Genomic DNA, 21,839 nt, shown 5'->3' with positions numbered 1-21,839 from the left:
CTTCCTTCCTTCCTTCCTTCCTTCCTTCCTTCCTTCCTTCCTTCCTTCCTTCCTTCCTTCCTTCCTTCCTCTCTCTTGTTCTCTCTTTCTCCTTAACTTCTGTCTTAAAATTGATACTAAGAACTGGTTCCAAAACAGAAGAGTAGTAAGGGCTAGGCAGTGGGGGTTAAGTGACTTGCCCAGGGTTATATATCTAGGAAATATCTAGAAGAAAGTGTTTAGATGTGAACTCAGGACCTCCTGCCTCCAGCCCTGACTTTCTATCCACTGAACCACCTTTGTATTACTGTTCTACATAAGGGATTTATCTTGGAATGCTCTACTTACCTCATTGGTAAAAAGTTCCTGTAGAATGCCTGAATTCTCAGAAAGATAGAGCTGTTGAAAAGATGGCTGCCATTTTAGAGTCTAAAATCCAAATTTTAAAAACTCACTGTCCTTTGTATATAAGGCAGCTAAGTGGATAGACCACTGGGTGTGGAGTCAGGAAGATCTGAGTTCAAATCTATTTATCCTCACACTTAGTAGCTGGGCAACCCTAGACAAATCACTTAACCCTGTTCCCCTCCATTTCCTTATCTGTCAAATGAGCTGGTAAAGGAAATGGCAAACCACTTTAGTATCTTTGCCAAGAAAATCCCAAATGGAGCCAGGAAGAGTCAGACATGATTGAAAGACTGAACAACAAAAACCACCAGAAAATCTGGAGGCAGAGCTGAGGAACTATAGAATTCCAAGCCCAAGGCAATGGTCAGTCACTGAGTCATGGAAAGGGGACTTGCTTTGTGGGACTTTGGGCCTCTGTTTTCTCACCCGTAAAAAATGAAGATGTTAGATAGACCTGGTGGCTTCTAAGGGCTGTTCCAGCTGTAGGTCTAGAAGCCTGTAATGCTTCTAAGCTTAATTTGTTGTTTGCTATGACTTTTATTCTGTCAGGGACACTGGTTTGATTTGTGTAAACTTGCCAAGATTTTATGTTCTACTCCTAGAATAAAGCTGCATTCACTGCCCATTTCTCTGTATCCTTCCCCCATTCTATTAATAAAACTGAAGTTGGTGACTTCTGAGTTATTTTCTATTGAGATCACCATCTCTAGCCCTTTTTTATATCTTCTCTGACTTGTTTAGTAGGGAAAGAGTTTATTTGTTTCTCAGCTACAAATAAAACCACAAACCTTAGTCGTCAACTTTTGAGTACCCAGCAAGACAGCAATATATTCTGTGCTGTGGAGAGTTATTTATATATTTTAAAGTAGCTTAAAGGTCCTGGTTTTCTGATCATATATATAGTGAGTTTATAATCTAATGGAAGAAATACAATAAACACAAGTACTTTAAAACTTCCAAAACTAAAACTCCAGGAATTTGTGATATTGCCTGATCCTTTGGCTGAAGTTTATGAAATCTCTGAAAAAAAAGTTGACTTTTGTTGGTTTGTTTGTTATATTGATTGTTATCATGAATAAGGTGCTAGACTTAGAATCAGAAAGACCCAACTTCAAAATTGCCTCAGTAACCATGTCATCTTTGCCAAGTCATTTAACTTTGTGGTCTATATTTTTTTCTCATCGAGAGTCAGAAGAAATGACAAACAAGTTAATTTTTTCTAATTTTATTGTTTTTAAATCCACATCATAGTTTAGAATTGATTCTAAGTACCAATTCTTTTTTTTTTTTTTTTCCAAACCCTTACCTTCCCCCTTAGAATCAATACTGTGTATTGGCCCTAAGGCAGAAAAGCAGTAAGGGCTAGGCAGTGGGGGTTAAGTGACTTGCCCAGGTTCATACAGCTGGGAAGTGTTTGAGGCCAGATTTGAACCCAGGACCTCCTGTCTCTAGGTCTGGCTCTCAATCCACTGAGCTACCCAGCTGTTCCCAAGTACCAGTTCTAAGGTAGAAAAGGAGTTAGAGCTAGGAAGTTGTGGTTAAGTGATTTGCCCAGAGTTGCAACAGCTAGGAAGTTTGGGCCAAATTTGAACCCAGAACCTCCCAACTCCAGGCCATGTGCTCTATCCATTTTGCTACCTAGCTGTACCTTGAATAAGTTAATTAAAAAAAATATGGAAAGACCTACATGTAATTTTGAAGAGCAAAACAAGCTGAACCAAGAGAACATTATATACAGTAATAGAAATATAATTTGAAGAATAATTTGTCCAGAGAAAGAATTGATAAATAAAAACAAGCATGTTATAATCATATTTTTAATTGATATTATCTATCTACCTATGTATATACATATATATTTGTCAAATGATGCCTTCTCTAATGCAGGGAGACATGCGGGTCGGGGGAGACACCTCGGAATTGTAATGTAACAATCAAGCAAATAAATACATAAATTTTAAAAAAAGGAATAGTAGCTAAGTGGTACAGTGGATAGAGCTCTAGACCTGGAGTTAGGAAGACTCATCTTTGTAAGTTCAAATCTGGCCTCAGACACCTACTAGTTGTGTGGCCCTGGACAAGTCATTTAACCCTATTTGCTTCAGTTTCCTCATCTATAAAATGAGCCAGAGAAGGAAATGGCAAACTATTCCAATATCTCTGCCAAAAAATTCCAAATGGGCTCATGAAGAGTCAGATATGACTGAAAAATGACTGAACCACAAACAGAACAGTAGCTATAGCCAGGGTATGTATAATGTAGGATATTAGGACTTGGACATTATTTAGTCTAACCCTCTCATTTTACAGGTGAGGAAACTGAGGCCCAGAGATCTTAAGGCACTTGCCCAGGGTCATTCAAATAGTAAATGACAGAATTTGGGTTCTAATCTTGGCATATGGTATGACTCCAGTTTTAGCACTGTTTCTACTTTTTTTTTCCTCCACACCAGCAATTTTTATGGTTGAGAAAACTGATGTCTAGCAGGAAATGACTTGCTCAAGATTACCTTTCTTAGATGGTTGGCTCAAATGAAACTTTGTCTAGAGCCCTTTTCGTTATACCTTTAAGAACGTTTAAGTGAGTGAAGGTGCTACTCTCTCATTCATAATTAGGTTAGACCATTTCCCCAAATTTGCTTTGTAGAAAAACTGGGTAGTACTCCTAGTTTCACTCATAGCTCCCTATTCATAGCTTAAACCTTGCTGGTCTCTCCAAAAAACATCAGAAATAGTATCATCGGCTTTTTTCCCCATCCCATACAGAGCCAGCTGCCTGCTTTAGACTCCCTTGCTGTTGCTGAAGCTGCAGCTAGAGCTTCCCAAGGTGAGGAAGACAAGAGCCTTCCCAATTGCTTCAAGAGACTGCCTGCCTCCTTTCCCTGGTCCCTCAGAGAGATGAATCTGCCTGTAAATCCTATCCAGTCAAACTCCCTTCCCTATATCCCTGGGATGGGAAAGGATCCCCACCAGAAGTTCCCCTTCCCAAATTGTTTACAATTTTTTTGTTTCTTGAGGTCCTCTTGTGAGTAAATTCCCTTGGGACTACTACTGAAAGTGGCCAGAGGAAATTTTTTAAAGTTTTCTGTCACAATGGAAAAAGAGGTAAGGGAAAGGCAAAGAAGAATGGAACTCATGGATATGGGGGTTTTCAAGCTGTATAGCTGAGGAGCTGCCCCAGAAATGGATGAAAAGGGGTCTAGAGAGAACCGATAAGAAAGCCCAATCTGTATCATCAGCTTCCTTTTCATCCAGGGAAATCCTACTAAAATTCATTCATTCAGCAGGCATTTATTAAGTATACTACTTCTCCCAGGCATGAAAGGGAAGGAGATAACCTAGATGAGTTCAACAGCCAGATTTCTCTTTCTGAGGGCCTGGAACAGGCATGCAGGCAATCCCTTACAATATGCCAGAGTTTTGCTCCCCATTCCTTGGAGTAGCAAAGGCTACAACAGGGGAAGCTACTAGAGACTGTGCTGGGCACTTTGTTCTTGGGTTCCAGCACTCTTCTAAATCTGGTAGTGCCAGGAAGCTTTAAACCAACAAAGACTAGAAACATGGGGTGGTTAGGACTTGGGTCAGAGTTGTGGCTGTGGAAATTAAGAGAAAGATGTAGATCTGAATAATTCCTAGAGTATCAATCCTCACTCCCAACTCTTTTACTTTCTAGAGATTTATCTTTGGGCATTTCATTTAACTTTGGGACTCTATTTTACTCATCTGTAGCATGATAATTGTAGCATGTAGCAGAGATTTCCTCTGCCTTGCTGTGAAAATTGTAAGATGACTTTTATGAGAGCATTTTGAAACTACAAAGTACTAGGCAAGGGCAGCTAAGTGGCACAGTGGATAGAATGTCAGGGTACAGTCAAGAAAACTTCTCTTTGTATGTTCAAATCCAGCCTTAAACACTTTCTAACTTGGTGACTTTGGGCAAGTCCCTTGACACTCTTTTCCTCCGTTTCACTTCCATAAAATGCAATGGAGAAGCAAATGGCAAAATGCTCCAAGAAATTCTTTGCGAAGAAATTCCCAAAAGAGGTCAAGAAGAGTCAGACACAACTGAAAACTATTGAACAATAAGAAACCTTGAACATAAAAAAGAAAGTACAAAGTAAATATAATGTGGTGTTCTTAACATAAATAGGCCTTGGTGCTGTTAAACAGAAAGACATCAAAGATGACCCCAAGAATAATAGATGTGCACAGCCCAAGAGAACTCTAATGCTTTTGATTATCTGAGAAGGGCTATTTGTTTAAAGAAACTAATGAGCTAGAGAACTTAGGGTACAATAGAAAGAACATTGACCTGAGAGCCACAAGGCCTGGTTTATCATTTATAATTATGCAATTTCAAGCAAATCACTTAACCTCTTTTATCTTCTATAAAATGGTGATATTTTATATATGTATGTATGTGTGTATCTGTTGTTAATTGTATTAGTCATGTCCAACTCTTTCTTCATGATCCCATTTGGCCTTTTCTTGGCAAGGATACTGGAATGGTTTGCCATTTCTTTCTCCAGCTCATTTTACAAATGAGGAAACTGAGGCAAACAGGGTTAAGTGACTTGCCCAGGGTCACCCAGATAGTGTCTAAGGCTAGATTTGAACTCTTGTCTTCCTGACTCCAAGCCCAGTGCTCTCTCAACTAGGCAAAGGCAACTAGGTAGTACAGTGGATAGAATGTCCCTTTTTCCCCCTTACAAATGTCAGACCTGGAGTGACCCTAGGCAAGTATACATACATACACACAGTCTGTCTCTGTCTCTGTCTCTCTCTGTCTGTCTATCTATATCTATATCTATATCTATATCTATATCTATATCTATATCTATATCTATATCTATATCTATATCTATATCTATATCTATATCTATTTAAAACATTAGACCTGTGATTTAATTAGTATGTGGAACTACAGTGAGTAAATTCTCGTTATCAATGCAGATGAATGTGTTCAGCAATTTATTGTTTTAGAGAGTTGCCTAAGGCACTGAGAGTTAAATCCCTGCCCTTGGATCACATAGCAAACATTGGACAAAGACTGGACTTTCTTCAATTCATACAGAAGGTGACCCTTGAGCTGAGTGTTGAAGGAAAACAGAGAAAGCAAGAGAGGGAAAGATACCAGTCCTCCCCAGTACCTCCTGCAGAAGGTACCATGAACAAAGTCACAAAGGAAGCCAGGGAAACCAAGAGATGAAGTGAGGAGGCAAAGAGCATTCCAGCCTGGAGAACAGCCAGGACAAAGGCACAGAGATGAGAGATAGATGATTGTGTTTGGTGAAGTGTAAGTAGGCCACTGTGGCTAGAGTGTATGGAGGAGTGTAATGTGTAAGAAAACTGGAAAGATAGAAAGGGGCCAAGTTATGAAGAGCTATAAATGCCAAGCAGTAGAGCTTATATCTGGAGGCAGCATTTTGTAGGCCATAAAGTGTTACATAAATGTGAATGGTGATTGTTAGTATTATTCATGTGTTCTATTTTAGATAACAGTCCTAAGAAAAACTATCCTGTTGATAGCTAGAAATAGATAACTTGGAGAGAGCAGGAAAAGTCTGGAGCTAGAGATATAGATCTGAAAGACATCCAGGTGATTATTTAAGCCACGTGAGTTAATGAATTCCCTGCAGTGGGTGTAGAAAGAAATGAACAGAGAATCCAGGGCAGCCTTGGGGCATACCACAGTTAATGTGTGGGCGAGTAGGAGAGCTGATGGACCAGTAAAGGAACAGTCAAGTCTGGGGAGAATCTGAAACGTGAAATGCTTAAACAACATGGGAAGGAAGAGAAAGACTGGTTCATAGTATCTGAAACAATAGAAAGGTTAAGAAGAGTAAGAAAGCTGTCAGATTCGATTGTCTCCAAACCCAAAATCCCTGATGATGTCAGAGGATAAATGTGAAGCGAAGTGTGTTATGTAAGACTATAATCAAATTTAAAATAAATCATGTTATTTCTAGAAAGAAATGATGTCTTCCCCACCCCCAATTTGTTTTGCCCTTATCATGAATACAGATGAGAAAATTGAACATAATCTTGCTTTTTCTCTCCCTCTTCATTGCAGGAAGGGGTTGAAGTGAGAGTTGCTAGAATATTCAATACTTTTGGACCACGGATGCATATGAATGACGGCCGAGTTGTCAGTAACTTCATTTTGCAAGCTCTCCAAGGGGAGCCTCTCACAGTAAGTATTTGCCACATTATTCTTAACTTTGAACTTTTGTAAGTTTAAAGCTTTTAAATCATTGTGAGGCCTCTATTCGGAATTTAGACTACATAGGAAGTAGGAAAGGAAATTTTAAATTAAAGATGGATATCCCTGAAAAAATGTACACCTTGTTGCGTAATTAAGCAAATTCTCCCATCTGTTGCTGCTGCTTTGGGAGGGATTTAGTATTTTCCACAGAAACAAAGCAACTAGTAATACTAAAAATCTATGGATTTTTTTCTTATGGACACATAGGAAGATAATTAACCCTTGGGCAAAGAGATAGGGGACATAGATGCATTGGAATCTCTTTTGTCTAAGAGATTCAGTAGTTTAGTAAGGGCTCTCTATATCATAGGCACTCTGCTATGTTTTGGAGCTAAAAAGAAAAAGCCAAAATAGTCCTTATTCTCAAGGAGCTTTCATTGTAAGGAAGATAGAGAATGACAGAATGACATGTTCTGCCATATAAATACAGAGTATCTAGAAGGTGTCATTAGAGAGAAAGGCACTGGTGGAGGCAAGATATATGGAGTAAGAAAAGATTCAGAGAAAGAGAGATTCAGGTGCCCTGGTGCTAAGGTTGAAAAAAGCTCTGCCACTCTTCTCATTCTTTTGTGTGGTTTCACTCTGATTGGTTTCCAACCTTTTGTCATGAAGGGGAATTAGGAGGTTAGTAGGGAGGGGAGGCGTTAAGCAGAATGATTGCTAAAAGTTTTCAACATGGAAGATTGGGATGGGAGGATTATAGTGTGTGATTGCCTATTCCAGAGATGTCATAGATAACCTGGCAGGAAAAAAGGGTTTCTGAGCAGAGACAACCAATTTCTAAAATCTAGTCTCAAAAAACCAAAGGCTTGTTGGTCTACCACATATTTCTGTACATATATTCATGTATATATATTCCCTCTCAAATCTTAATTTTCCATATCAATGGAAGGAAAGTTAGCTCTGATATATATAATTCAAATTTGTGGGGGGCAGCTGGGTAGCTCAGTGGAGTGAGAGTCAGGCCTAGAGACAGGAGGTCCTAGGTTCAAACCCGGCCTCAGCTACTTCCTAGCTGTGTGACCCTGGGCAAGTCACTTGACCCCCATTGCCCACCCTTACCACTCTTCCACCTATGAGACAATACACCGAAGTACAAGGGTTTTTAAAAAAAAAATTTGTGGAATAAATATATCACACAAATGTGTTTGCAGCTAATTTATGTTCCTAATTGGATCTTGCCTGGATAAATTTAAATTACCCTGAATTTACTGATCACAAATATCAACTAACAATGTAAATAAATAGAAAGTCCAAGCCAGCCTTCATCTTAAAATTTCCATGAGCCATTTCACATTTGGCTAATCGACTGTTTCCTTGGGATTTATTAGATTATGTTATTATATCAAAGCCTCGATATTTAAAGTCATTATGTTATTGTTCAGTTGTTTATGTCATGTCCAACTCTTTATGAGCCCATTTGGGATTTTCTTGGCAAAGATACTGAAGTGGTTTACCATTTTTTTTCCAGCTCATTTTATAGGTGAAGAAGCTAGATCAGGACAGGGTTAAATGACTTGCCCAGGGTCACACAGTTATTATGTTTCTGAGGCCAAATTTAAACTTGGATTTTCCTGACTCCAGACTGAACATTCTATCCACTGCATCACCTAGACTACTTCATTTTAAGTCAACTGAAGATCCATTCATTTTTCAATATGCTCTGAGGGAGATGCAGTATTTTAAAAGTCACTTCCTGTCTTGATGGAGATTATAGTCTATTAGGGGGATAAATCATAAATACAGTTAACATGGAGAAGAGGGAGTATATTGTAATGGAAAAAAGAAAGAACCCGTGTTCAAATTTTGACTCTATAACTTCTTATTCAATATATTTTTTTAAGCTAGAGACTAGGAATACAAAGATAAAAGCTGATAGTCCCTGCCTTACTTGCTACTAAAGAGATGCCACATATCCAGAAAAAAAGTAGAAATTAAATTTATAAGGGAGAGAACACTGACAACTTGGTTTGAGGGATGAAGTGTTCAGAAAAGTCCTCCTTGAAAAAGTGACACCTGAAATTAGCCATAAAGCAAGGACTCTAAGAGATATATATCAGGAATGAACATATCCTATGGCTGAGAGATAGCCAATACAAAAATGCTTCCATGGGCGATGACATGTAAAGTTCTGGCAGCATCTAAAGGGACTAGTTTTTCAGGAATGTTGGATGAAGGTGAAGAGGAATGCTATGGAAAAACTCAGGCAGCTCAAGCTGGAGGGCTTTCAGTTCCAGACTGAGGCCTTTGGTTTTTATTGTAGAGATAGTAAAGTGCCTTGGAGATTTTTGCATAAGAAGATGGTATCATCTGATCAATGCTTTAGGAGTACTCATTTAATAGTAGCTAAGTGAGCGGAGAATGGATTGGAGAGGGGAGGAGATGGCTGACCACTTAGGTAATGATTCTAATAGTCTGAGAAGTCTTGAAGGATAGAATTAGGGTAGCGACCCCGTGAACAGAGAGACTAGGAAAGAGAGGCTGTGGAAATAGAATCAAGATTTGGCCAAGTGACTATTCAGTGAGATTAGGATGAGGAAAGAACCTCATCCTAAGGTTATTAATCCAGGATGCTAGAAGGATGTTGATGTCTTCAACATAAATAGAAAAGTTTGAATAAGGGATATATTTTAGGGGAGGGGATAAGTTCCATTTTCCAAAGGTTGAGTTTGGGTTTCTGGTGTGTTATCAAAGAGGAGATATCAGCAGGTAAATGCCAAGGTAGGACTGGAGTTTAGAACAGAGATTAGGGCTGTAGATATAGATTTAAGACTCAGCTGTCTATCTATGATAATTATACCCATGAAAGGTAATGAAATTACCAAATGAGAAAAAGGAGTATGTCCCAGGGCAGAGCCAGGAAGGGACACCTACATTTAAACAGCAGGAGAGGGACGATAGTCCAGCGGGAAAGTTGAGAATGAAACAGAACCAAATAGCATCATAGAAACCAAAGTATTCAGGAGGAGGAGGTAGTCATCATTTTCAAAGTTAAAGAGAGATCAAGTATCTTGAAAATTGAAAAAAAAGCCATTGGCTTTTACTAGTTAAAAGATCTTTGATAATCTTGTAGAGAACAGTTTCAGTCAAGTTGTAAGTTTGGAAGCCAGAATGCAAGAGATTGAAATGTGAGAAGGATGTAAGGAAATAGAATAAATTAGTAGGAATATCCTTTTGACTATGAAAGGCAAGGGAGCTATAGGAGGATAGTTTGAAGGGATGGCAGAATGGTAGGCTCAAGTAATGACTTTTTCTTTCTTTTTCTCCTTTTTAAACCCTTACCTTCCGTCTTGGACTCAATACTGTGTATTAGCTCCAAGGCAGAAGAGTGGTAAGGGCTAGGCAATGGGGTTCAAGTGACTTGCCCAAGGTCACATGGCTGGGAAGTGTCTGAGGTCAGATTTGAACCTAGGACCTCCCGTCTCTAGGTCTGGCTCTCAATCTACTGAGCTACCCAGCTGCTCCCTTTTTTTCTTTTTCTTTTTTTATTTTTAGGCATTAAGGAAAGAGTTAATAAAGATTAAAGATGGGAGAAATGGAGGATGATCAAGGAGACAAACTTGTGGAATATATGGGAAAGGATGAAATTGAAAACACATAGAGCTTAGTGCTGGCTAGGAAAAGTAGGAGTACTATTTCAAAGAACTGTAGAAAAAAAAAAGAAAAAATAATGACGTGATTATTTTAAAATATATAGGAGATAACCTTTGTTCTCTCAGTAAAGAAAGAGCAGAGACATTGAGAAGAGAAAGTTTATTGTGGCCACTGAGAAGAACTTGATAATCATAGAAGCAAAAAAAGAGGAAAAAAAAAAGCATTGCTTTGTAGCAGTGGTGACCCAATTGAGACCAGATAAATCTATTGAGGATCCAATTTATACAGGCAGGTGACTTTCTCTAGCAACTCTCAACAACATATGTATAAGTGAAGAGGGGTTAGATGTTGTCAACAACACAGTTTTGGTATTAAGGTTTGACTAATGATAGGTTTGGGGGCACAGGATTCTAGAGTAGGAGATAATATATAGTTGAATTGGTCAGGACTATGTGTGGGGGAAGTGAAGGGATGAAGGGTAGGATGGTAGGATGGATGGGTGAAAGGAGAGAGGAAGGTAGAGGAAGGGAAAGGAAGGTAGAGGTCCCAACCCCGGCAGGGGGAAATTGATCAGAGCCCCTAATAAATGATCAGAGGGCAACTTTAGGGTTTGAATAGCTAGGTTTTGTTTTAATTAGAAAGGGAAAGGTCTAGGGAAAACTAGGAGGTAGGAGGAAAGGGGAAAAGGCGTCAAGAGAGAGATCAAGGTCTCAGGGTAGAAAGCGCTGCTTACAGGGTGGAGAGAGCTAGCCTGCCTCCAGGGTCAGAGCAGACCCTCCTGGGTAGAAAGAGAGAAAAGGTTCCAAACTTTCCTTTTTATACTTTCCCTGACACTTCCCACAAAGGAAGTGGGAGGTGTCAGGGGAAGTTGTAGCAGAACAGGAAGGGCTATAGAAGGACCAAAGTCATTTTGAAGATGAAGAAGGGATTTAGGAATAAGTCTAAGGGAGGGAGGGAGGGATGGGTACGGATTGTGATCCCAGAGAACTATTTCTAAGTTCTAGGTCATAGAACAGTTAGGAGGGATAGTGAAATCAAGGTTCTGTCTCTTCTTAGAGATGGCTAAGGTGGTGTTAAGATGTAAGCCATGGCAGTTGAAAAGAATCATTGGGGTATGGAATTTTCCATTTAACTGAATATTAAGTTTCAAACTTATATTTGTAATTGATAAATCCCACTCTCTCCTCCAAATCCCCATTTTTCTGTCTCTTCTCATGCTTCCGTGGGGCCTGGCTTTTTTAGACAGCATCATAGTTTATTCCTAGCACAGCACTTTTTTAACCATTGGGTTTTCAGCTTTTCTGATTGTCTTGCTCTTCCTAGTTTCTACTGAGACTTCCAGTGGAAATAGGGACTGCTGTTTAAGGATTTTCAGGTTGTACTAGGAAGGCTGTACATTGATAATATAGTGGGGATAAAATATGTATGTAACCCATCTTTTCTTGAATTGCCTGGTAAATGAGCTCACAAAGCATCCATTTCTTTCTTTGCTTTGTTAAATGAATCTTTTCTTAATAGAGCTTATTGGTTGAATTGACACTTCTTCCAGGGACCTAAACTGGGGGTCCCTGACCTGGAGTTCCTGATTCTGTTTTATTTTTTTTTAAAAAACCCTTACCTTCCATCTTAGAATCACTACTGCATATTGATTGGTTCCAAGGCAGAAGCACAATAAGGGCCAGGCAAATAGGAGTCAAGTGACTTGCCCAGGATTACATAGCTAGGAAGTATCTGAGATCAGATTTGAAAGCAAGACCTCCCATCTCCAGGCCTGGTTCCCAATCTACTGAGCCACCTAGTTGCCCCCTTAATCTATTTTATAAAATATTTTGATAACTATGTCTGAAAAGTCCCCTTTAAATCCCTATATATTTCATGTTACATATTTTAAAACATTATTCTAAAAAAGAAAGGCATCCAGAGGCTATACAAATTGCCAAAAGGGGTTCAACATATAAAAAAAACAAACAACAAAAAAAAGCGAAGGACCCTTGTTCTAAAGTCTTACATAGCTCAGTAAGCAACTGGATGTCCCAAATTATCAAAAGTATTGAATTGAGAAACTAGTTCTCTCAATGCTATGAGAAGGATATATTTAAATGTAATATATTCTAAGCAAACGCTTAAATATGCTCCCACGCTAATGTGAATGTGGTATTGGACTAACTGACAAAAAGAAGCATTTAAGCAGATTACAACATACAAGGTAATGGGGAATGGGAAAAAATTACAGTCACTACCCACAAGGAGTGTTTATATTCTCCTGGAGTGAGGGAGGGGTGATATATAAGTAAATACAAAGATATTTCAGGAGGGAGAGAACACTAAAACTTAGAGGTCATGGAAAGTTTCTTATATAAAGCCTCATCTGAGCCAAAGGGGACAGTTTGGAATAATTTGGTTTTTTTTTAAATCCTGGCTCTAGAGTTAGAACCAAATCCTTTGTCTAATGCTTACTACTTGTGTGACGTCAGAGAAATCATTTCATCTCCCTAGGCCCATTTTTTCATTTGTTAAAATGAGGGGATTGGACAGGATAGCCCCTATGGTCCCCTCTAGCTCCAGCCTAGACTAATTGGATCCTGAGATCCCCTTCTGTCTCCAGATCTCCCCTCTTACAATAAAGCTAAAGTTTCTAAGAGACAGAAATGATGAAAGAATACATTTCAGGCATGAGGAAACAGTCTTTACAAAGGGTTGGAGGGAAGAGGTGAAATGCCAAGATCAGGGAACCAGCACATAATTCAGTCTGGCCAGAATGTAGCGTACTGGAATGAATAATGGAAAATAATTCTGGAAAGATGGGCTGGAGCTAGACTGTGAAGGGACTGTAAGTGCCAAGAAGAGTAATTATATCTGTGTGTGTGTGTGTGTGTGTGTGTGTGTGTGTGTGTGTGAATGGACTTGCCATTATCTCATATGTGTGTGTTTTATATAGAATACATGTGTTTACACAAAGCCTATATGTAACATGTTTTTAAAAATATGTACAGAGATATATACAAATAGGTAAGTAGCTAGACATACAGGCAGATAGGTACACTTATATGTATGTATGTATGTATGTATTTAAATAGGCTTGCCAATATCACATATATACATATTTTGTGTATGTAGGTATATATTTACATATGGGTATATATTTCTCTATATCTATGTAAAGTGAAGAAGTCTTGCAGAGCTCAAGAAGCAACTGGATATCCCAAATTATCAAAAATAGTGAATTGAGAACTTAGTTCTCTCAAGATTATGAGAATGATCATTTCTAAATGGAATATATCCTAAGTAAAGGCTTGAATATGCTTCCCATGCTAACATGAATTTGATATTGGACTAACATTGACAAAAAGAATCACTTCAGCAAATTACTACCCATAAGGCAATGAAGAATGGGGAAAAAATAGTTACCACCCACAAGAAGTGTTCTTCTGGAGGGAGAAAGGAATAAGCAATAAATATAATAATACGTATTTCTTAATATTTGATTTAAAAATTAATAGCAAATAATAAAATAATGGCCAGTCCATTCATTGAACTTAAACTTTAGATAGTTTATAGCTAAACTAGCCAAGTCTGGCAAACCACATCTCAAAATGATTTTCACTTTGAGCAAACCCGATGTTTGTGATCATGGTATGTTAGAGAAAAATATTAAATAATGAGTTTTTATCTGCTGTTTTTGTTTCTTGCTCATGAATGGCATCGTTAAATCTATGTCTTCCTTCAGGGGCTGGATGTTTGTTTCCATCACCTAAGAATAAATCACACTAGCTTCATTGATAGCTTCCTTTGCTATTTCATCCTTTAACTTCTCTTAGAGTTCTGAGCCACCCTTGAATTGGGGCTCTATCGGCCTTCGGTGCCACATAGATCACCAAGTAGACATTCTGCTTTACTTTTCTTTCCCTCATTGTTTTCACCTATTATATACAGAAGCCCTTCTTTTTATATTATGAGATCAGAGCTATTTGGTTTCAAGAACAAACTGCCAGAGATCTTCCTAGAAGCATGGTCCTGATTCATTAGCCTCCTGGCAGCAGTCAGAACCCAAGTGCTAGGCAGCCAAGAGAGTTTCCCGGTGTGTCACAAGAATAAGATCTATTGTTGGCAGGCAGCGATAATTCAAATGTTGTCTTTGTGCCCAGAGAGCTTCCGTAACGAGGAAGCAAGGATGGCTGGTGCCATCAGTGAGTGCACTCTGTTCCAAGGCAGTCTGGAAAGGTGAAAAGAAAACTAATAATCAGGGAGATCATTTGGAAGAGGTTTGCTTTTCTTCTTTGTTTTTTTTTTTAATTTTCTTTTGAATTTATCATTCATCATGATACTCTCCCTTCAGAGTAACTTTACAGTATGGTGACTTTTCAAACAGCCCACCTTTCCTCCCTTGAACTGGGTTTGAAGTATCATTTTGACAAATTCTTGCCAACTAATTCTTTGACTTAAGATTGAGGATAAGGAAAACCTCTCCTTTCCTTTCCCTTCCCACCCTAATCGACTCAAAAAAACTTTGTTCCTTAGAGAAAAGGAAATAAAAAGGCACCCACATCCATTCTTTTCTCATGTGTGTTTTCTAAATGTCATTTCTAAAGGGAAAGGAATATTTAGTACCAGCTCCAACTTAGCCTCTTAATTGCCCTTTACAAAGTTACTTGTAAATTGTTTCCCAAAGGCCCAGTTTTTAGGTCATCTTAATGATAATTCATAAGAGCAAAATATTAAGACCTTCTAAAAAAAAGCCCCATAACCAAATTAAAAGATGATATTACTCGGAATTTGAATGGTATCAACTGTTTTTAGGGGAAAAATTATTTGAGTTTGAGTTTTAGCTTTTAAAAATAAGGACAAGCATTTTTTTTTAAAACCAGAAAGGTCATCTAATCTAACCTCTCTCAGTTTAAAGATGAAAAAACTGACCCAGAATCTTTAAGCAATTTGTTCAATGTCAAACAGGTAGAAAATGGTTTAAGTGGGAATTTGAGTTCAAGTTCCCCAATTCCATCACTTTTTTCCACACAAATTTAGCTTGTTTCAGATTAAATTGCTTATTAGGTAAAGTTGTAGAAGAATTTTCCACTTGTGCCACAGTTCCATTTTAAAAAAATAAATGGCAAATTGGCACAAATAGTTCTATTTAAGAGATAAGGTACATATGTGAGAGTGATTTTAGTCTTTCTTCAGGAATTATCTTTATTATTCCATATTTTTGAAGATATTAATTAGATAGATGCTTGAAGATATGACTTTTTTTTTTTAACCCTTACTTTCTGTCATAGTAGCAATTCCAAGACCAAATGGCAAGGCTTAGCAAATGGGGTTAAATGACTTGCCTGGGTCACACAGCTAGGAAGTGTCTGAGACCAGATTTGAACCCAGGCACTCCCAATTCCAGAACTGGTGCTTCACTGAGCCACCTTGCAATCCTGATATTCCTCTTCTAAGATCAGTTTGGATGATATGAAGTAAATTAAGTCAAGCTTAAAACCTTTATTACATGCCCATTCTGATTTAGACACTGTGCTAAGAGCTGGAGATACTTAAAGAAAGGCAAGACAATGAGTCTCTGCTCTCTGGGAACTCAGTCTAATGAAGAAACAAAATGAAAACAACTGTGTACAAACAGAGAACTCTAAAAAGGTTCCTTGATATTTTATTATTGTTGTTCAATCATTTCAATCATGTCTGACTCTTCATGATCCCATTTGAAGTTTTCTTGATCAGATAATGGAGTTTTGCTATTTCCTTCTCACTTGACAGATAAGAAACTGAGGCAAACAGGGTTAGATGACTTGTCTAGGGTTCCATAGGTAGCAAATGCCTCAGGCTGGATTTGAAATCAGAAAAGGAGTCTTCCTAACTCTAAGCTGGATACTCTATTCATTGTACCACTAGCTAGGACTCTTCATGTCCTATTTGGGGTTTTCTTGGCAAAGATAGTGGAGTGGTGTGGCATTTCCTTTCCTAGCTCATTTTACATATAAGGAAACTGAGGCAGAATTAAGTGACTTGCACAGAACCATACAGCTTGTGTCTGAGGTCAGATTTGACCTCAGGTCTTCCTGACCCCAGGACCAGAGCTCTATTCACTGCACCATGTAACTGCTCCTTTTTGATATGTATATTCAATTGGGCAGCTGACTTGTGGATTTCTTAAATATCAATATATTCTTTTTAGGGGAAAAAAGTGTTTTAAACTGAAATCACAAATGCAAACCTGCTTTTTGTGGGAACCAGGAATAGGAGGCAATGGGACATTGAAAAATAACGACTGAAATATAACCCCCTGTCCTGGTCTTACTGCCAAACTCATCTCGGTGTAGCTGTTTTTCTTCCTAATCATCTCTAAATTCTGTTATCTACTTTGCAGCTGTACAGAATGCCGATGTAGTATAAAAAGTCCTTTACTTCAGAATCTCTTCATTTCTCTTTTAGGAAGAGGAAATAAAGCAAAATCTACTACATTTTTTCATGTTTAGAGGCGAAAATCAGCATGTGGTCAAATCTGACTTTTACCAGACTTCACCCGACTGCCACAGGGATCTGTGACCCAAAAAAGGTTAAGAATCCCTCCTGTGAATGATGGTCAGGTTGCCAGCTTGTCCATAGATGCCCATTCAAACTGTATACTATTACTGAACCATGAACTATTACTGATTCTTTTGTAATGTCATTCCAGTGGGACAGTAGTTCCACGTTTCAAGCACAAATCCCTTCCCTACCTCCCATCCAACTTTTAGGGGCAAGCGTTTTCCCCTCCATAGGCATACGTGCCCATAGCGAGGATTCTGTCTTTCGTGCTGACCCAAATCCATTGGCAGGTAGGTGGCACAGTAGCTAGAGCATCAGGCCTGCAATCAGGAAGACCCAAGTTCAAATCTAGTCTCAGATACTTCCTAGCCGGGTAAGCTCAGGCAAATCACCTAACCCAGTTTGCCTCAGTTTCCTCATCTATAAAATGAGCTGGAGAAAGAAATGACAAAGCACTCCAGTATCTTTGCCAAGAAAAGCTCCAATAGGGACACCAAGATTGGACCCAAATGAACAAAAAACTCAGGTGAGAAAGAACTCTTCAAGACTGTTCATGAGGGGAGGGGGGGAACTGGTAGATAAAATATTTCTTCCCAAGACAGCTGGGTCTGTCCCTCTATCAGAAAGAGACAGTAGGGGCAAGGAAGAGGATGATTAGGGAGATGCAGGAAGAGTTGTCATGCTTGTGGCTGGACCACCTCTAAGTTGACTCTTCCTAGATGAGTTCCAATGTCTGTCCATGGCATTGCCCATGGGGACTCTCCTCCCCTCTTCTCTGGTCAGACATAGATGTCCTGTGTAGACGTAGATGGGTGTAGACTAGCCATGTGACCCTGGGCACATTGCTTAATTTCCCCTGGCCAGTTGGGGTATGTGTACGTGTGTATATTTGTGCATTGGTGTGTCTGCATGGATTCTTTTCTTTGTTTTGGACTGTGCCTGTGATTTTATTAATGCAGAGAATTTGGTTTTGCAACGAGTAGCTTAGGGATTGCCTAGGGGTACTGACAAGTTAGGTTATTTGCCTTGGATCACACAGCTTGTAAGTGTTAGAGGCAGGACTTTCAAATTCACGTTTTCCTTTCTCCAAAGGCTTGATGCTACCATGCTGGTTCTCTGAACAAATATGAGAATGGAAAATGTTGGAATAACCTCTCCATCCTTATTGGTATTTTGCCTTTGGGTGGCTCTAAACCTGTCTTTGTTATTGTTCAGTCATTTCAGTCCTGTCCCGCTACTTACAATTTATTTGGGTTTTTCTTGGCAAAGATAGTGGAATGGTTTGCCATTTCCTTCTACAGCTCATTTTACAGATGAAGAAACTGAGACTGACAGTATTAAGGAACTTGCCCAGGGTCACACAGCTGGTGCCTGAGGGCAGATTTGAACTCAGATCTTCCTGACTACTGTTCATTGCACCTGGTTTTCCCCCCAAACTGCTTTTAGGGATCCATGAAATTGAGACTCCCAAATAGTACTTTATTACATGGAGCCCATGGAAACATGCTCACTAGACCTAATAAGTTTGGCCTGCTTCTTTACTACAAAGTGTAATCTTATCTTTCCCCTCTCCTTAAAATATTAATGATGTGTGTCAGTAATTAAAACAAGTGACCACACTTCGTCCTCTGATCACCCTTTAGCCGTCACCCTAACATAGTTAATATTATAACTACAGGATTAAGTTAATAGTTAATTCTATAACTAAAAGAGTCATTGAAAGGCTTTGGGGCTCAGTTTCCTCATCTGGAAAATGAGGAGGTTCTTGGTCTCTGAAATTCCTTCCAGTTCTAGATCTGTGATCCTGTGGTGATCACTGGAAAGCCAGTACTTTGTTCTACTACCTGGAGAAATTGTCAGAAAAACAGAAAGGTAGGGAGAAAAAAGTATACCCAGAAAGCCCACATAGGAACATGGTGGGTTTCAGACTCACCCAAAGGTCAGTCCTTCCCACTTCATGGAAAGTGCCCCACACAGAACTTGACACCGAATGGGTGCTCAGTAAGTGCTGCTAACTAACGACACTGACTTGACCCATAGTAGGAGATCAGAAGCATCATGGCACAGTGCAAATTACAATGGATTTGGACTTATAAGGCGTGGTCCCAGCTCTGCCACTTAGCACTTGTGTGGCACCTTGGGCAGGTGGCATCTCTGGTTTCTGAAAAAACTTGTGAGTTTCTTCATCTCTGAAATTAAGGAGTTGACATAAATCATCTCTGAAATTCTTCTGTGATCCTTGGATTCCTACCCTGAAAGAGTAGATAGTTGGCACAGTGGATAGACTGTCAAGCCTGGAGTCAGGAAGACTTAAGTTCAAATCCATTTCCAACATTTACTAGTTGGGTGACCCTGGGCAAGTCATCTAACCCTGTGTACTTCTGTTTCTTCATCTCTAAAAGGAGCTGGATAAGGAAATGGCAAATCAGTCTAGTATCTTTACCAAGAAAACCCCAAATTACCAAATGAAGTCACAAAGAATCAGGCAGGATTGAAAAGTTCTGAACAGCTTACATTCTCCTGGGACAGGGAATGGATAGAACATTTACATAGCTAAACGGAGGCCTTGACTGAAACAACTGAAAGTTTAGAACAAACACCAATTAATCATAACGATGATGACCATGATGATAAACTAGCATTTATGCTGCACTTTAAGGTTTGCATGTATGACTTTCATTTGATCCTCACAACAACCCTGAGCAATATGTGCTTTTATTGTCCCTATTTTATAAATTAAGAAATTGAGGCTCAACAAGTTGAATGGTTTCATGAATCATGCAACCATGGGAAAATAGTATAAATTAAATAAACAAATAAATTTTTTAAAAAAGAAAAAAACCAAGTTAAATGATTTGCCCAGTTATTTAGCTATTAAGTTGCTGAAGCAAGATCTTCTTGGTTTCAAGTCCAGCACTCTCCAGTGTAGTTCCTAGTCGCCTTTGATATAAAGACATAAACACACACATACACACATGAACACAGCAAGCGTGTAATATCTGGAATGATTTTCAGGGACATTATCATGGAATTGTTCAATAAAAGACTCTTCTCTCCTGCTATTTGGTTAAGGGTTAACTCTTACCCTTCTTCCCCAACTTTTAACAAAAGTCTAGGGAAGGCCAAGGAATTACCCAGATATGACCCACATCTGACTTTATTGAGTCAGCCATCACTCAGTCAATCTGTACTGAATTAGCTCCAGGGATCTTAGGATATCTGAGGCCAGCTCAAGTGGGAACAAGAAGGGAGTGTAAGAAAGGACTCTGTAATGGTGCCTTCTGTAGTACGGAGAAGGGAGAGAGAAGAGAGATCTGGGAACATTCATGTGTAAAGATGTAGCAAATCTATTTTAAAAAGAAAGATTTTTTTTAAGGACTCTAATAGCCCAGTCATGAGAATTTTGACTTAAGCCAGTGCCACAGAGGGAGAAGAAACCTTCAGGAAGTCTTAGCATTGTCTTCTGGCTGCCTGTTTCACAAAGCTCTCATCTTGGCAGGGCTTGCCAACTTCCCATCCTTAAACAAGAAAAGTTAAGTGAGGGATTTTATTTTTCAAAGCTTACTTAAAATAAAGAAAAACAATCATTAAGAATATAAAATATTGGGGCAGCTGGGTAGCTCAGTGGATTGAGAGTTAGGCCTAGAGACAGGAGGTCTTAGGTTCAAATCTGGCCTCAGACACTTCCCAGCTGTGTGACCCTGGGCAAGTCACTTGACCCCCATTGCCCACCCTTACCACTCTTCCACCTAGGAGCCAATACACAGAAATTAAGGATTAGGGGAAAAAAAGAATATAAAATATTAAAAATCAACATTTTGCTGTGGAATTAAATTTGTGAGCATGATATCTACCACAACTGAATACTAATTGTGCAACTTTCTAGTCCTCTGAGGAAAATACTATCTAAATAAACGTTATACTCTGGAGAGAACAACTGGCATAATTCTTAAAGTAAAGCTTTCAGGTAGAACATGGAATTGGAGAAGGAAATGGCAAAACCACTCCAGTATCTTTACCAAGAAAACATCAAATGGGGTCACAAAGAGTCCGATATGACTGAAATTGAAACAATGGCAAAAGAACATGGAATGGAATATATTATAGAATATTTTGTGGTCATGGTATCATTAGTAGCCTTCATTACTATGCTGTCAGTATTACTGCTGCGGTAGAGGGAGCAACTGCCCCGAAAGACAATCTTTCTTTTCTTCTTTTAAAAAAAAATCCTTATTTTCTGTCCTATTAACAACCCTAGACAGAAGGGCAAAGGGCTAGACAAACAGGTCACACAGCTAGAAAGTGTCTGAAGACAGATTTGAATCCACGTCCTCCTGACTTCAGGCTTGGTACTCCATCCACTGTGCTTACAACCTGGTTGCTGCATAAAAACAATCTTTCTTAATATCCCTCTACTTCCCACAAAAAAAAAAAGTAAAACCATTCTAAATTTGCCCAACAGGAAATGTGCTTCTTTCTAAGAATCTCAAATCTTTTTGTAGAACTTCTGATACCATAATTTAGGTCACTGCCCAAGAATAAAATAAATTGTAAGAAGTGAGTGATAAGACTTATTTTGATATAGATAGATAGATAGATAGATAGATAGATAGATAGATAGATAGATAGATAGATAGATAAAGTTGTGTCTTTCAGGAATATATATAGCACACATTTTTTTAGATTAAAATTTTTTTCTGCTAACAAACATTTTCACTCTCCAGCTCCCATTGGGGGGCTGGGGGAGGAAATCCTTATAAACACATAACTTGAAGGTGTTTAGGCAGAGAAAGTGATGTATCATCATCATACTACAGAAAGATGATATCTGTGCCTTCCTTTTGAAGACATTTATTTTGAAGGAAGGCTATGTGGTGCAGTGGAAAGAGCTAACCTCTAGTCTGGAAAACTTAGATTCAAATCCCACTTCTGACACATACTGGCTATTTTGACTCCTAATTTTAAGAAATGAGAGGGAATAAGCATTTACTAAGTTTCTTGCGATAAATACTTTTACAAAATATTAGGTCATTTGATCCTCTCTTGTCAAAGGCAATTTTATAAGATA

The 21,839-nt window shown here is 38.8% G+C and overlaps 1 protein-coding gene across 5 annotated transcripts in view; it reads left to right on the top strand.

Annotated features, from left to right (window-relative positions):
• Positions 1-21,839, top strand: part of UXS1 (UDP-glucuronate decarboxylase 1) — a 171,918-nt gene that overhangs the window by 130,909 nt on the left and 19,170 nt on the right. For all 5 annotated transcript variants that reach the window (XM_044670482.1, XM_044670479.1, XM_044670483.1 and 2 more), the window contains exon 10: positions 6,461-6,580. In XM_044670482.1, the coding sequence (XP_044526417.1) occupies positions 6,461-6,580 (120 nt within the window). The remainder of the gene's footprint in view (positions 1-6,460; positions 6,581-21,839) is intronic.

This window comes from Gracilinanus agilis, chromosome 3 (genome assembly GCF_016433145.1).
Source record: "Gracilinanus agilis isolate LMUSP501 chromosome 3, AgileGrace, whole genome shotgun sequence".
NCBI classification, from domain to species: domain Eukaryota; kingdom Metazoa; phylum Chordata; class Mammalia; order Didelphimorphia; family Didelphidae; genus Gracilinanus; species Gracilinanus agilis.
This window is presented reverse-complemented; position numbering and strand designations above follow the sequence as displayed.